At 38.3% G+C, this 14,913-nt stretch overlaps 1 protein-coding gene and 1 non-coding gene across 4 annotated transcripts in view; both read left to right on the top strand.

Annotated features, from left to right (window-relative positions):
• The window catches only part of Spice1 (spindle and centriole associated protein 1), a 54,014-nt gene that overhangs the window by 31,746 nt on the left and 7,355 nt on the right, over window positions 1–14,913 (top strand). For all 3 annotated transcript variants that reach the window (XR_010039431.1, XM_063224983.1, XM_063224982.1), the window contains exons 8-13: window positions 4,067–4,209; window positions 4,415–4,552; window positions 5,071–5,333; window positions 6,871–7,002; window positions 10,730–10,886; window positions 13,373–13,597. Coding sequence is in view for 2 of the 3 variants with exons in the window: in XM_063224983.1 (XP_063081053.1) it covers window positions 4,067–4,209; window positions 4,415–4,552; window positions 5,071–5,333; window positions 6,871–7,002; window positions 10,730–10,886; window positions 13,373–13,597 (1,058 nt within the window). In the remaining variant the exon portion in view is untranslated. The remainder of the gene's footprint in view (window positions 1–4,066; window positions 4,210–4,414; window positions 4,553–5,070; window positions 5,334–6,870; window positions 7,003–10,729; window positions 10,887–13,372; window positions 13,598–14,913) is intronic.
• On the top strand, window positions 6,515–6,620 carry LOC111756652 (U6 spliceosomal RNA). Its single transcript, XR_002791078.2, has one exon. It is a non-coding gene; the product is annotated as a U6 spliceosomal RNA (small nuclear RNA).

Here is a 14,913-nt window from a genome sequence, read left to right as displayed (position 1 = left end):
AAACATTGGAGACATTACAGGGCTTTAAAAGAAGATAATAGTCAACCGGAATGGGCGTCATAATGAATCTTATAGTCTTTACAGTTGTTGCCTATACTTTTGAACTTGGCATTGTCAAGCAAAGCAGAATAGAGGAAAATCAGTCAAAGCAAGATGGTGAGGGCTATACAGGGTTTCAAATCAAGTTAATAGGAAATCAAAGTGGGTTACTATAATGTATCCTGCTATTTTTTTATTTTTCCTTTAATTAAAAAGAAAAATAAAAAAGTAAATAATTAAAAAAAAAGAGACTGAGATAAAAGAGGGCATAACAACAAAACAGCATAGGTCAAAGCATAACCATTTAAGCAAAATAGTGTTTCACCACAAGATATCCCAACATAAAAGTAGTTACCATAATGTCTCTTTCCTTGAAATCTTTCAGTATAACTTCGTATACTGTAGCACCAAACATATCAAGACAATGTAAAACCACTCAAGAGAATGACAGTATTTAGAACCAACTATCAGAAAATGAACAATGGTTTCTGTATAATCTCCTTGTCCATAAAAGTTTTTGCTTATATTATCACATATAATAAAACCCAATAAGATACAACCTGTTAAGACTGATGGAGACAGAAGAATAAAAGCTTGATGGGACTTCAAAGCAAGATGATACTAAATCAGCACTAGCTATTAGGATGTCTTGTTTTCTCCAAAATAGCTGTTCCTACCATGCAATCTTCTCTGCCTCATTTCTGTTGAGCTCTTTTTCTGTCAATTGTTGTCAGTTTGTCTTCTTCATTTTGCTTTCTGCTCCATTCATTGTGGTCTCTCTGCCACTGTTTCTGTAGTCTTGGTATTTTCCTTTTTTAGAATGTCCTGCAGTATTCTGTGTAGGATTGAATTGGTGGTTGCAAATTCCCCTAGTTCCTCTTTATCCTGGAAGCACCATGATTTTCCATCAACTCTTAGGGACAGTTGTGCAGGATATGTCAATCTTGGCTGGAGGTTGTTATCTTTCAAAGCTTGAATTATTTCCCCCCACGCTCTTCGTGATTTGATGGTTTGTGCCGAGAAGTCTGCTGTAATTCTGATGGGTGTTCCCTTGTAAGTGATCTGTTTCTTGTCTCTGACGGCTTTTAGTATTCTGTTCTTATATTGGATTTCTGGAATTTTGATTATTGTATGCCTGGGTATAGCTCTGTTTGGGTTGTAGGTGGCTGGTTGTAGGTCCTGTATGTCTCATACATCTGAGTATCTTTACCTTTTGCTAAATTAGGGAAATTCTCTTGGATTATTTCTGTGAATAGCTTTTGTAGTCCATTTGTTTGTGTCCCTACTTCTTATTTTATGTTCTTAATTCTTAGGTTATAGATCCTCTTATCATTTTCTAGCCTTTGTATTATTGCTGTTTGTTTTCTTGTTATTTTTAAGAAGTTTTTCTTTTCATGCTCCAATATTACAAGTCTGCCCTCCAATTCAGATAATCTATCCTTAGTTCCTTTCAAGCTGTTATGCTAGCTTTCGATACAGTTTTTAGTTTCCTGGTAATCTCTTTGAACCTGCTTCACATATTCTATGTTTTCTCTATTTTCTCCATCAAACAATTCTCCCTGTTTTTCCTGTTCTTCCATTCCACTATCTGTTTTTTCTTGGGCGGTGCTTAGCATTTCTCTAACTATTCTACTTATATCTTGCTTTATTTCATTAAATACTTCATTTTTAAACTCATCTATGAGGCTCTGGAGATATCGCTGTATGTCTATTGGTGCCGTGTCTGATATTGCATGTTTTCTTTCTTCCTTTGCGTTTCCCTTTCCTGGATCAGTGTTCTCAGGATTGGGGATTGAGGACCCTTTCTTGTTGCTTCCTCTTCCCATACTTTTTGTTCCTTCCATACAAGTGAATGTAGGAGGCCCAATTTTTTTTTCTCTTTTTCCGTTACAGTTTGTTTGAATTGCGCCAGCTAGGTGTTCCCGCCCACTGCAGTGTACTAGGGAGACACAGACCTGGGCAGCCTCTGCTGAGCCCGCCCCTCCAGGTCAACCTACCGAAGGCTTCACTGCTAGGGTGCACCTCCAGGCGCTGGGACCTGTGTTGGGTTCGCCTACTGGGTCTTTTTCAGCAGCATCACGCAGGCCAGGCACTCCCCACCAATCCCGCTTGAGAGGGGAATATGTGACTGAAGTCACTGCAGTGCCCAGTTCCGGCAAGTCTGCCCAGTCCCAGTATGTCCTTTGCTGGAGCCTCCTACTCTAAGAAAGGGTCCCTGTTCCGTTCACTCACCGCAAGTCGATGTGGGGCTCCCTGCTAGTCCCGCTCTCAACTCCATTCGCAGATTCCTGCTCTCAGAACTGTTGGGCGTATCTCTCCCTGCCCTGCAAATTTGGACATAGCAGCGGCAGCAGGAAATTCAGATCACAGCTTCCAGTGGCGTGGGTTCTAGCTTCTGCGCTGAGATTTTATCTTTTCCTGTTATAGCACCAGGATTGGATTTCCAGTTGGCTTCTCTTAGCTTAGTTCATTCCTGGGTCAGCAGGGTGTATCTCCCCTTGCTTAGGACTCCTTGTACCGCAGCATTCCTGGATTCTAAGCAGGGTATCTCAGAGAGCCTCCGTAGCTGCTGCTATCTATCCACCATGTTGTTACGGAAGTCTATCTTCCTTTTTAAAATAGGTTTATTGCTGTATAACTCATATGTATACAGTTCACCCATATAAATTATAATAATTTAGTTTTGTTTTGTATTTTCAGTCATGTAGTCACTATTACAATCAATTTTGGAATATTTTCATCACTTCAGAAAGAAACCCTACCTTCTGCAGCAGGCAAACCCTTCAGTCCTAGACAACAATTAATTTGCATCTTTATGTATTTCCCATTTGGACATTTTGTGTATCAGTATGCTGTTTTATGTCTAGCACCTTTCAATTAGCACAATATATTCAAGGTTCATCCATGCTATTGCATGGATCAGTCAGTGATTCTTTCTTTTTGGTGGCTAAATATTTCATTGTGTGGCTACACCATTCTACCCATCAGGTAATCAGGTGGTGGACATTTGAGTTATTTCTATTTGGTCCTCTACCTCACAATTGTAGTGCATGATACACTGTGTCAGCTTGAGAAGTTTAGAAGCTCAACTAAGTAACTCAGCAGTTCTACATCCTAATGTGTAGAGGACAGGTCCTTACTGCTCTAGAATGTTGTTCATTGTGTCAACTTGAGAAATTTAGAAGTTTAACTAAGTAACTAAGCAGGGGACCAGTGTCCTCACTTTGTAAACATCCTCATCCTGTGCAATGGGAGGGCACAGAGATGGGGTCAGTACTATACCTACCCTAGGGGGTGGTAGCCTGCATACAATGTAAGGGAGGAAGAGAGGCCTGCTCTCCCCATCTTTTGCTCTTGTTGCTTATACAGTCTGCCTCCCCTCTTGAACTGTTGCCCTGTGCCTTGCCATCCTGTTTTGGAGCCAGCTGATTATAAACTGAAACCTCCACAAACTCTGAGCTAAATAAACCTTCCTCTTTAATTTGGGCATAAGGTATTTTGTGCCAGCAATGAGAGCAATGTAACTAAGACAGCAGTTGAAGATTAAAGTATCAGTTTTATCAGTGATAAAGATGTCTCTAGCATAAGGCCTAACTGTAATTTTAAGCCCCTAAACTGTTGCTCCTCTTCTCAGGTCCTCAGCTTCTTCCCTGATGCAGAGGAGCACAGTCTGCATGAATAAATTTATTTCAGTATGAGCATAGACTGCTCTTTGGACAGGTTCTTTTATGGGTCAGAAATAAAAATGCCATATATGCATCTGTACAAAGAGAGGAAAGATGGAACTGCAGAAGGGCAAGTGCTCCAAGATAGACAGCAACGTGGACAGGAATCTGGGAGGCAGATGGAACGATTCCTTCTAACAGAAACATGGTAGCCATTTTAGCCATCTGCAAGTCTTATTCATTAAAATTAAAAATATTTTTATTCATGAATTACTAAAAGCTCCTCCAAAGCAAACATGTAGACCTTTGGACAATGAAGCAGCTATTAATTCTGATACAGCTTATCATCTTGTTATCTACAGGTTTCTCCACCAACTAAAGGAAGAGAATTCTGAGTTAATTAATAAACTGTGGACTGATATTCAGCAGAAGCTAGCAGCACAGTCACAAACAGCAACCCCGCCGGGAACTCCGTCTTCTGCTCCTGCCACGGAGGAACAAAGAGGTTTCTTCTTCTCCTTCTGCATTATATCTGTCTGCTCTGTTTGTTTAGTTCTTTGTGGAACACAACAATATTTTCTAAAGGAGTGTAACTTCTGACCCCCTTATGTAGCCTAATTGAGTAAAATACTAATGGACTCATCACTTGAAGTACTTTTTAAAGGAAGTATGTTCATTTGGGATACTTTTTGCCATGTTCCCTTATTTAGCTGCTCTGAATGCTACTGATGCCGTCAAGAGAATGCAAAGCAGACTTCAGCCTGCAGAATCTCCCCGGTCCCTAGACTCAAGCTACATTGTGGGACAAGTGCTGAACTCAAGGAAGCAAAAGCAGCTACTAAACAAAGGTTCAGTTCTTTAATTTGCAAAGATGAACAATTAAATATGTAACCTAACACAGCTATCTTAACCACTTAGTAAATGTTTTTCTTTCCCTTAAATCATCCAGTTGGATCTAAGTATGAGCTTGTTGAAGGATAGCTAAGAAATCCTTCCTATTCCACTTACATCTGAAAACACAGTTCTAGTGTATTTATTATAGCAAATTTAAGCTTTGTTTAAACTGTAGTTTTTGTTTGTTTGTTTTGTCTTTTTGAGACAGGGTCTTGCAGTTCAGACTGGCCTTGAGCTCACTTTGTTGCCCAGGCTGGTCTCGAACTTGGCAATCGTCCGCCTGCCTCAGCCTCCTGAGATTACAGGAGTGTGGCCCTGCGCCCAGCTGAATCTGTATAGATTTTTAATGGTAATATGGTAACAATTTCCATTAAAACTTTCTATAATCCATGATCAGCAGTCAGCAAGTCTCTCTAGTAACTTTGTAGTTGTAATTTTTTGATCTTAATGTAGGTTGACTTCTTCTTCTTAGTGAAAAGAAAGCCAGATTTGTGTCCTCCGTCCAACCAGAAGAACACGCTATCAGTGAGCACAGGCTCTGCAGACTTGCAAAACAGCAATAATTCCAGCTTGGATGTCCTCAGACACATGATACACGAGGTGGAGCATGAAGTGGCAGAATACGAGCAGTGCACAGGACGTGAGGTCACGGCACTGCAGGGTGGTCAGGGCCTCACAGGCTTCACTTTGTGCCTGGTCAGCTCTCTGTGTCGCCTGGTTCGGTATCTTAAAGAGGTAAGTGTATGGGGGTTATGTATTTTTAAAAATAGATTAACCGTCCAATTCAGATGTTTCATTTGCTGTGGCGATGTTTTCCTAAAGCCCCCTTTTATTTTTTAAATTTTCAGTTACTTATTTATCCTTTTTTTGGTATGGGGGATGGCCTCACATCCCCAGCCCTTCTTAATTTTGAAATTGAATCTCCCTAAGTTGTTAAGCTGCCCAGGCCGTGCTGGAACTTGCCTTTCTTCTGCCTCAGTCTCTGATAGTAGGTGTCTCTGCCCCATGCCTGGCTTAAAACTGCTTTTTAAAGAAAGATTTATTGTCCTGTCATACTTACTAAAGTCTTCACATTCTTTTTACCTGCAAGTCAGCTGTCTTCAGAAATATGCTTCCGGTGCTTGCAAAGTATTACAGGGGTAAAAGCATGTTTACCTGATCACTTATTTTACAATGCTAAACCATTTAATGGATAGAATTAATAGAGATTAATGTTATTTATTTTTAATTATATTTTAATAAACTTACATTTTGAATTGGTGATGTATATTATACAAATTTTATACAAATTTGAAGATGCAGAAAAGTGTAAATGAAGAATCTGATTCTCGTTCCTAATTTCCAGCCAAACTGTTTGCTTCTTCATAGCTGTTATTGCTGGTTACCAGTGCATCCTTTTAGAGGTGGTCCGTATATGTTCAAACAATATGTAAATACTGCTAGGCCTGGTGGTACGTACCTGTAATCCCAGCACTCTGGAAGGCTGAGGATTGCAAGTTCACACCCAGCCTGGGCAACTGAGTGTCTTAGCAAAATCTTGTCTCAAAATAACCACTCTGGTTTCTCTTCAGGTCATATAAATCTTTTGTCTTCAACTAAAAAAATTTTTTGAAAAATGGCTGGGGATGTAGCTTACTGATTGAGGAGTACTACAGGAAAAATCCCTGGTATTACAGGAAAAAAAAAGTAAATGTGTATCCTTTCACTTTCTTATGTTAAAAATGTAGTTATTTGTATACTGTTTTGTTCATTGTATTGAAAGAAGGGGTAAAGCAGCACATTTTCTTCACAGAGTATAGGAGCTGGGGATTTAGCCCTGCAGCATAAGCGCCTGCCTTGCAAACGCGTGGTCCTGAGTTCAATCTCTGGTACCAAAAAAAAAGTATAAGTCTTAACAAAAAGTTTTTAAAACATTTGTGCTTGCTTTGGTAGCATATATACTAAGATTGGAATGATACAGAAAAGATTAGCATGCCCCTGCTCAAGAATAACACACAAATTCATGAAGCATTTCATATTTTTAGTATATGTGCCAATTCTATAAAATGAATGTGTAATTACTATGTGCAATTATGCACATAGTTTGCAATTATTTGTCAAAAAGACAAACAAAAACCAGTTTAATTTGCAATTATGTGTTGCAAATATAGACATAAATGTTAAAATTTTCATTGCTGTCATATGTGTGTCTTTGTAATTATTTTGTTTGACAGCTTTGAACAGAAACTTTTAGTCTTCAGTATGTTCTGATGGTTTTCAATTTTTCTTTCAGAGTGAAGTTCAATTACGTAAAGAAATAGAGACAAGGCAACAACTGCAGCAGATCTTAGGTGATCATCGAGAGCTCATTGATGCTCTGACAGCTGAAATTCTTCTGCTTAGAGAAGAAAATAGTACCATACAGGTACTCAGATGCGGTCCCAGACTTTTGTATTTGTAATGGTATAAACCGTCTTTGTGCATGTATGTGATCTCCTTAGAGCTGCATTTGGTTCAGCTGATTACTCGCACTCATTGTTATCGTCAGTGCTAGGTGTTACTATTGGAGGTGCTATATTAGAAGCTCCTCCTTACGGTACAGTAAGTCTGCTGTCTTTAAGAAACATATATTTGGTGTAGGAGACAGCATGTACATTTAAATGATAATTATTAATACTGTGATAGTTAACCCAAAATGTGAAGTAAGTGTTACAACAGCCATTTTTAATTTCAGATCAGCAATAGGATAAACTTTCCGGACCCTCCTTCAGTCATGGCGGAGGGATTTACAGCTGTTTGCAGTACCTTTATATTTGATTTGCTACTTCACTAATTCTGCTTTTTTCTTAAAAATAAAAACAAAAAACATTTGCAATACTCCTTTTAGAAAACCTAGTGGTTGCCTACTACATTGAGCACTCCTGCCTTATATGCCTTTGATGCTCTTTGGATATCACTGTTTTGCCTTGACCACATAATGATGATACACTGACGTATGTGCTTATCAGGGAAACTGTGCTGCTCGCGTGCAGATTGTTTTATTGATCTTTTTGTTCGCATGAGTAGTTATTATTACTTACATTTATCAACATAAGGGTTGCAAAAAGAATAGTAGAGAAGTTTGTATCAATAGACATTAGCTAAAGATGTATGATTTTTTAAAAAATTTAATAATATAGTCCACATTCCATTCCAGCTTTTTAAAGTGTATAATTCTATATTTTATAGTTTAGCCAGAGGGCTTTGTACTAGTACCATCATCTCAATCTGGAGCATTTTCATTATCCCAGAGAGAAATCTCATGCCTATAAGGAATCACTTTGTATTCTTCCCTCTCTGTGGCCCTTGCATTCAGTAATCTGTTCTCTGTCTTTATGCATTGCTTACTGTAGACATTTCATAGAAATGGAATGATGTAATATGTGGTCTTGTATGTCTTGCTTCTTTCATTCACCATGTTTTTAAGACTCACTCATTCTGTATCATTTGTATTTCATTCCTTTAGATCACCCATGATGTCCTATTTTATGGACATGCCACATTTTATGTATCCATTCTTCAGTTGAAAATTTGGATAATTTGTACTTTTAGACTACTATAAATGTTGGCGCTAGAAAGTCATTTACATATTTTTGCACAAACCAGATTTCAGTTCTCCTGGGAAGATTCAAAAGTTTAAAATACATTGATTCATTTAACAAATCTTTCTTGAACACCTTCTTTGGGCCTGGCATAGTTCTAAATGCAGCAGTACAGTAGTGAACAAAATATAGAAATCCTTACCCTCATGGGGCTTGCATTTTAAACAAATCCTAAAAGAAGTGTAAAGTATTAGTAAGCTGGATGGCAGTATATACTTTGAAGAAAAACAAAGCAAATAAAAGGCATAGGGAATGCCCACAGTGGTTGGGATGTGGTTATAAAGGCAGTGAGCGATGTCTGCCCGAGGAGGTGACATTTGAACAAAGACTTGGAAAAGATGAGGGACCCAGTGTGTAGAATAGATGGCAGAGAGAATGGTCTAAGCAGAGGAAAATCAGGGCCAAAGGTCTCGTGGTGGGAGTGCAGCGGTGAGCGAAGAGTGGTCAGGAAAACCAGTGTCAGTGGAGGGTGTGGGGTGTGGAAGGGGAGAGCAGCAGGGACAGTGTCACATGCGGATTTGCATATGGATTGAGGACTTGGGCTGAATGAGATGGAGAACTACTGCAGGAAAGAAAGCTGATCTGATTTGGGTTTTAAGAATCACTGGGCTGCAGTGTTGAAGCTAGATTAGAAATCCCTGCTGTATTCTGGGTACAGACAAGAGAAGTACCTGACAGTTTCATTTATTAAGTGGTCAGGTCTAAACAGCTTATGTCTAAGTAACTTCAGAGCTTTATGAAAAAATACACATAATTTGAGAGGAAACTTAACTAATTTTATTCTTAAGTACCTACAGTTATTAGGTGAAGGTGCATACATTTTGAGCCGTGTACAACTTTCCAAAGAATTTAGAATCATACTGGACACCATTACTCTTACTTCCTTTTCCACATTGATTTTAATTCAGAACTTTTTTTTTCTTTCATAGTGCCTATTAAAATCTAGTCATGAGAAGATTTGAGCTTATCAAAGGAAATGTAATGCAGTGTTTTATTGAAACTGTGAACTACCCCAAGCTAGGAGTTCATTGATGTTTGATAGACCGTCATGCTTCACAGTTTCTCTTGAAAATTGAAAATGTCTTCTGGTGCCCCTCTCAGCACATAGTTTGGGAACAGGACTAGACTAGGTGACCAAACACTGAAGCAGGGAGGAATTGTTGGAGTAATTCGATTCAGATGTGGCAGCTTGATCTAGAGTGGAAGAGGAGAGGATGTGAAAATTGATTAAATTCAGAATATCCTTTAAAAGCCAAACAGACCTATTGGATATTTAGTGAAGGAGAGGATGTGAGAGGAGAAAGAGTTATAGGCAGTTCCAGAGTTTTGGGCTGAATAATCAAAATGATGAAGTTTCTGTTTATGAGGTGGAAAAGGCTTCGAGAAGTGTTTTGATTTTGTATATCAAAGTATGAGTTTATTTGAGTCCTAAATAGAAATATTAAGGTTACTGGGTATATGAGTGTGAAATTTGGGTTGGTGATCTAAAATTTTTAGGGTACTTAATTTAGCAGTAGTTCTAATTTTTCTAATGTCTGGCTAAAACTGATTTTTATTACATGTTTCTGTTGCTCTAAGCATGTCTAAGAAGTACAGATGCTTAGGTAATAATCCTGTTACTTTCTCTTTATTGCAAGGTAGTAGCAGTTTATACACTTCTCTTTTTACGTCTGCCTGCCATCTTCTCTGCTTATAATGTATTTAACAACAGTTCTTAGAAAGACTTGCATCATGTGGTTGTAATCAAATATGTTACTTTCAGATGATCTTTTTATATCTTTAGTGTGAAAAATATCAGTAACAAAACAAAGTCATTTAAACTTCTAGCCAGTCCAGTTGGTTTTTAAATGTAAGATTGGAATTTCAAACTCTTGCATTCCTCTATGTGAAAAAAAATAAGCCAATGGTTGCGATATTTTATGTGTTCCGTTAAATAAAAGAAGACATAAAATATTTAAAAACATATATGAGATATATGCATGGACAAATATGAATATATCTTTATACGCAGTATAATCAGATGTCACGCATAAAATATAAAGTTGTAATCATATTGCATATAGAATTTGTGCTTTTCTCTTTCCCTTAAACATTACTTCATTGATATTACCATAAATTTTTATAGTGTTCATCTTTTTTAGTTTAAATCCCCATTGAGTATTCTATTGAGTTTCCCGCTCCTGATGTGCCTATTTCTTGGGGTAACTTGAGAATCATTTGAAATAATCTGTATGAAGAGTTTTTATACATTGAAAGCCCTGCACAAAAGGTTCTTATTTTAATACCAGGGTATTTCTTAATAGCCCATGATTTACTTAACTATTTCTCTATCACGGGCCATCAAGAATATTTATAATTATGAATAACATTGTTTTAGAGTTTGAACAAAAGTCTTCAATGCTTGGAGGATTTAAAATAATGGTATCTACACACATATCCTTTGTTTGGCTCGCTTTCTATGTGATGTTTGATGTTTCTTATGATGATGACACTGTTTCATTTATTCTCCAGGCTAGATTTCAGCAGTACATGGTCACAACAGATGAGCAACTTATATCACTAACACATACCATTAAGAACTGTCCTGTGATAAATAACTCTAGACAAGAAACTCAGGCTTCAGCTTCAGAAAAGGGAGCCACAGATAGAAGAGCTGGGGATAGTCCAGGTAGGTATATTCTTATTATCCCAGAGCATCATTAAACTATTTAATGGCCTTAGTGCAGTGGTGGCACATGTGCCACAGTAGGCTATTTGTAATAATGAAAGCTCTAAAAAGTTTGCCGTCACTGCCTTAGAGTAACAAGCAAACCAACTCCGTACCCCTGAGCTTAGATGGAATTACTGGCTATTTAGGCATAACTGTATTATCACTACTACAATTGTCACTCCTTTCCCAGCTGGTATTTATGAATGCTTTTTGAGCCTTACATGTATTATCTTATTTAATCCTCTTAATAATCAAATGAGGTAGATATTAATGTTATTGTTGTATAAGGAAACTAAGGCTTAGACAGTACTGGCAACTTAGCAGTCACATGGGTAGAAAGTAGCAGAACCAAATACCTAGATGAGTGAGACTTTAGTGCCAGCACTTTTAATCATGGTGTCTGATACAGAAGGATAAGGGATGGTATTAGAAAGAGAAAAAACCCTGAGTTTTGGAAATTTATAACTTTTGTTCAGATGTGATGTTTTGAGATCCTTTATCTTGTGTGCCTTCATGAACTATAAGCTTAATAGGATATTTAGGTTTTTGTTTTATTTTTCAGTAAATCTTTGAGGATTGTGTACATTGTTTTATGTGTGTACAATTATTTTCTTTGGATAGATTCTAAGAAGTGGCAGACTGAACTTTAATTTGCATGAAACAAATATACTGGCTAGGGCTCTGTCTTCTGGTGGGATATTATTAATTTCTCTCAAGAAATATGTCAGTGCTTTACAGTTTTCAGAGTTAAGCTTCACTACTGAGAAAGCTTTTAGTTCTTCAAAGGTTAAAAAAGCTGGAAGTGAGTATATTACAAAGTTATTGTTAATTATCTTCATTGCACGTGAAAAGAGTGGGAAAGATTTATGTAGTGAAACCAGTTTAGCATCTTTGTGAGTCTTGGATCATGTAACTCTGTCATAGATATTTTTCTTGTTGCCAAAACAAAATCCCGGACACCCAAAATTAAAGAGTGTCTTAGTTACTTTTCTGTCTTGCTGGGACAAAATACTCGACACCCCAAATTAAGGACAGAAAGGTTTATTTAGATCACAGTTTGTGGAGGTTTCAATCCATACTGAGCTGGCTCCAACGCAGCTAGATGTGGCAGAGCTGTAACAGTTCAAGGCAGTGGAAAACAGCAAAAGCAGCAAGAGCAAAAAAAGAGGGGAGCAAGCCTCTTTTCTTCTCTCACTTTGTAAGCAGGCTCCTGTCTTAGGGTGGGTGTAACATTTGTACCATCTCCATGCCCTTCTCTTGAACAGGCCTACGATGTTTACAAAGTGAGGACCCTGATCCCCTGCTGAGTGAGGACCCTGATCCCCTGCTGAGTCAGTTAGTTAAACTTCTAAACTTCTCAAATTGACACAATAAATCAGCCATTACATCCTAGAACATAAAAGCCACTCCACTATGTCCTTTACACCCTAGAATATAGAACTGCTAAGTCACTTAAGCTTTTAGACTTCTCAAATTGATACAATATATCAACCATTAAAAAGGGAAAATGGTTTATTTAGCTCACAGTTTGTAGAGCTTACAGCAGGGTAGAACATGGCAAAGGGGCAACTGTTCATGGTGATAGAAAACAGCAAAAGCAGTAAGAGAGAGGCCAGCTTTTTCTGTCCCTTATATTGTATGCAGGTAACTGGGATTAAGGCACTCGGGAGTGAGGCAGGAGGGTCCTAGCAAGTTCAAGACCAGTCTGGGCTACAAAGTGAGCTCAAGGCCAGCCTGAACTGCAATGTGAGACCCTGTCTCAAAAAAGAAAAGAAAAAAAAAAAAAAAAGCAAAGCAAATAATGCAGAATTCTAAAGTGCCAGGCAAACATTTGGAGGTGGATTTTTTTTTATGGCTTTTCCCCTGCTTAGTTCTCTTCTCAAACATAGCAACTTCTTGCCAGTGCCATCCTCATAGGAGTCTACCTATCTATACATTATTGGCAAAGAGGACGTAGCCCAGAAAGTGAAGGTTCTACGATTATGTCTGGATGTCCCTGAAAAGCATCAAGTGCTCAGTGTCAGGGCTTGTGGAGGAGAGGAGCTATAGCTGGCTGGCTGTTGGGAACAGGAGCCTGATTGGAAGAGGTGGGTGTCCAGGGATGTGACCTGGGAGCACCTGTCTGCTTCCCTGGCTTCTCCCTTAGCTCTCTGCTTCTGAGCTTTTGTGATGTAAGCAGCTTCTTCCCCACCAGGCCCTTCCATCATGCTGCCCTGGAGCCAGCTGACAATGGATGAAAACCTTAACAGGGTGAGCCAAAATAAAACCTCTCTCCCTGTGAAAATTGTGGGTGTTGAGTTTTGTGTCTCATTGATGAAGAAAGTGACTAAGACAGGCCATTGGGATTTTGCACTCTACTTACACGGACTTAGGAATCCATATCTAAAATGTGCCCACAATGGCTTTTTGTTCCTTGTATACTACCATCCTCTTTTCTTCTGCAGAGGCTCCTGTTGTAAGTTCTAATATGTCTGTGCCATTGATGTTTAGCGGGGAAGAAGTGGTTGATTTTGTACAGGAAGAGTTGCCTGTTAAACTGTCTCAGATACCAACCCCCCCTGACAGTGCACATCTGGCCAGCAGTTTTCCAGCGCATGTGTTTGAGCCAGCTGTGTTGTTAACACCACCCAGGCAGAAGAGCAATGCAGAATTCTCTCCTCTGCAGGATGGTAAGCAGGCTTCTCCTTTAGGAGATATCTCCTTTAGGTGATAACTTTAGTTGTTATGCTTACTTCTGTAATGTATTATGTTCACTGTTGGCTGAAAAACATTATTGAAAAAAAACACTGATAATTGCCTATAATTTATTAACTGAATAATAAATTTTCAGGGTGACTTATGCTAGTGTTTTATACTGATAGAATAAAGTGTGACATTACACATCTGTTCCACTGAACATTGTAAATATTAAGCTCATATCAGAGGATCAAAGCCCAGAGCATTAAGTTGCAGAATAAGAATTCTCTTTGGGCTGGGGATTTAGCTCAGTGGCTTAGGTGCCTGCCTGGCAAGTTCAAGGTCATGAGTTCAATCCCTGGTACCAAAACAAAACAAGACTTCTCTTTGTCCCCATTGTCCTGGAGTATATGAAAAACAAACAGGAGGAGATTATGTTCCAGAGAATAAGGAAAGTTTGAAGGGAAAGATGAGATGTGTGACCCAGGGATTTGGGTAAGTTAGATCTCATCATCATATTAATGACTTTCTCATTCGAAGTTTTCAGATCAGTCAGTTGAGGGAATTTTATAACAAAAGTAGACAAACAAACAGAGAATTAGACACATGGAGATTTTTAAATACAAACATTAAACTATTTTGCCAGTCCTTAGCTCAAATGATTAATGAATGGCCTTCCGAACTATATAGACCTCTTCACTGTTGGAAAATGAAATTATTTGTCCATATGTGCATTTCCTGAAGCTTTCTCTTTCATTGCAAAGGGTACTTCAATTTGAAAAAAGTTAAAAACTATTTAAGACTCTCCTTCAAGCATTTTTTTTTTTTTTTTTTTTTTTTTTTTTTAGTAGCAGGGATCAAACTCGTGACCTCATGCTTGCCAGGCAGGCACTTATGCTGCTAAGCTAAATCCTCGGTCCTCCTTCAAGCATTTTTTGAAGAAGAATACTCAGCTATGATTTGCCTGAATTTTTTATTTCTTTAAAAATATATTCTCCCATAGCAGAACAGGAAAATAACTTTTATTGTTGTTGAGGCACAAAAATTCTGTAAAATTTTCTGCATTGGTGTATGTTTCCAATAAAGAACATGAAAGGAAATGTCAAATTCTAGTTATTAAAATTTTGCTTTGATGGCTATGATGCACCTATAATGCCTGTCACATCAGAGTGGTGTAGTTGGAGACAGCTCCAGGCTCAGTCAGAAGTGCTGGCCTGCCCATCACTGACCAGCTTTAAGATGTGGGCTGAGATTCTGACCATTTTATAACAAACGTAGACAAATAAAAAGAGAATTCGACACGTGGAGA

The sequence above is a fragment of the Cavia porcellus genome, unplaced genomic scaffold (genome assembly GCF_034190915.1).
Source record: "Cavia porcellus strain 051 isolate PalLab524CR breed Dunkin Hartley unplaced genomic scaffold, mCavPor4.1 scaffold_15, whole genome shotgun sequence".
NCBI lineage: Eukaryota > Metazoa > Chordata > Mammalia > Rodentia > Caviidae > Cavia > Cavia porcellus.
Note: the sequence above shows the minus strand (reverse complement) of the source record. Positions and strands in the feature narration are given on the sequence as shown.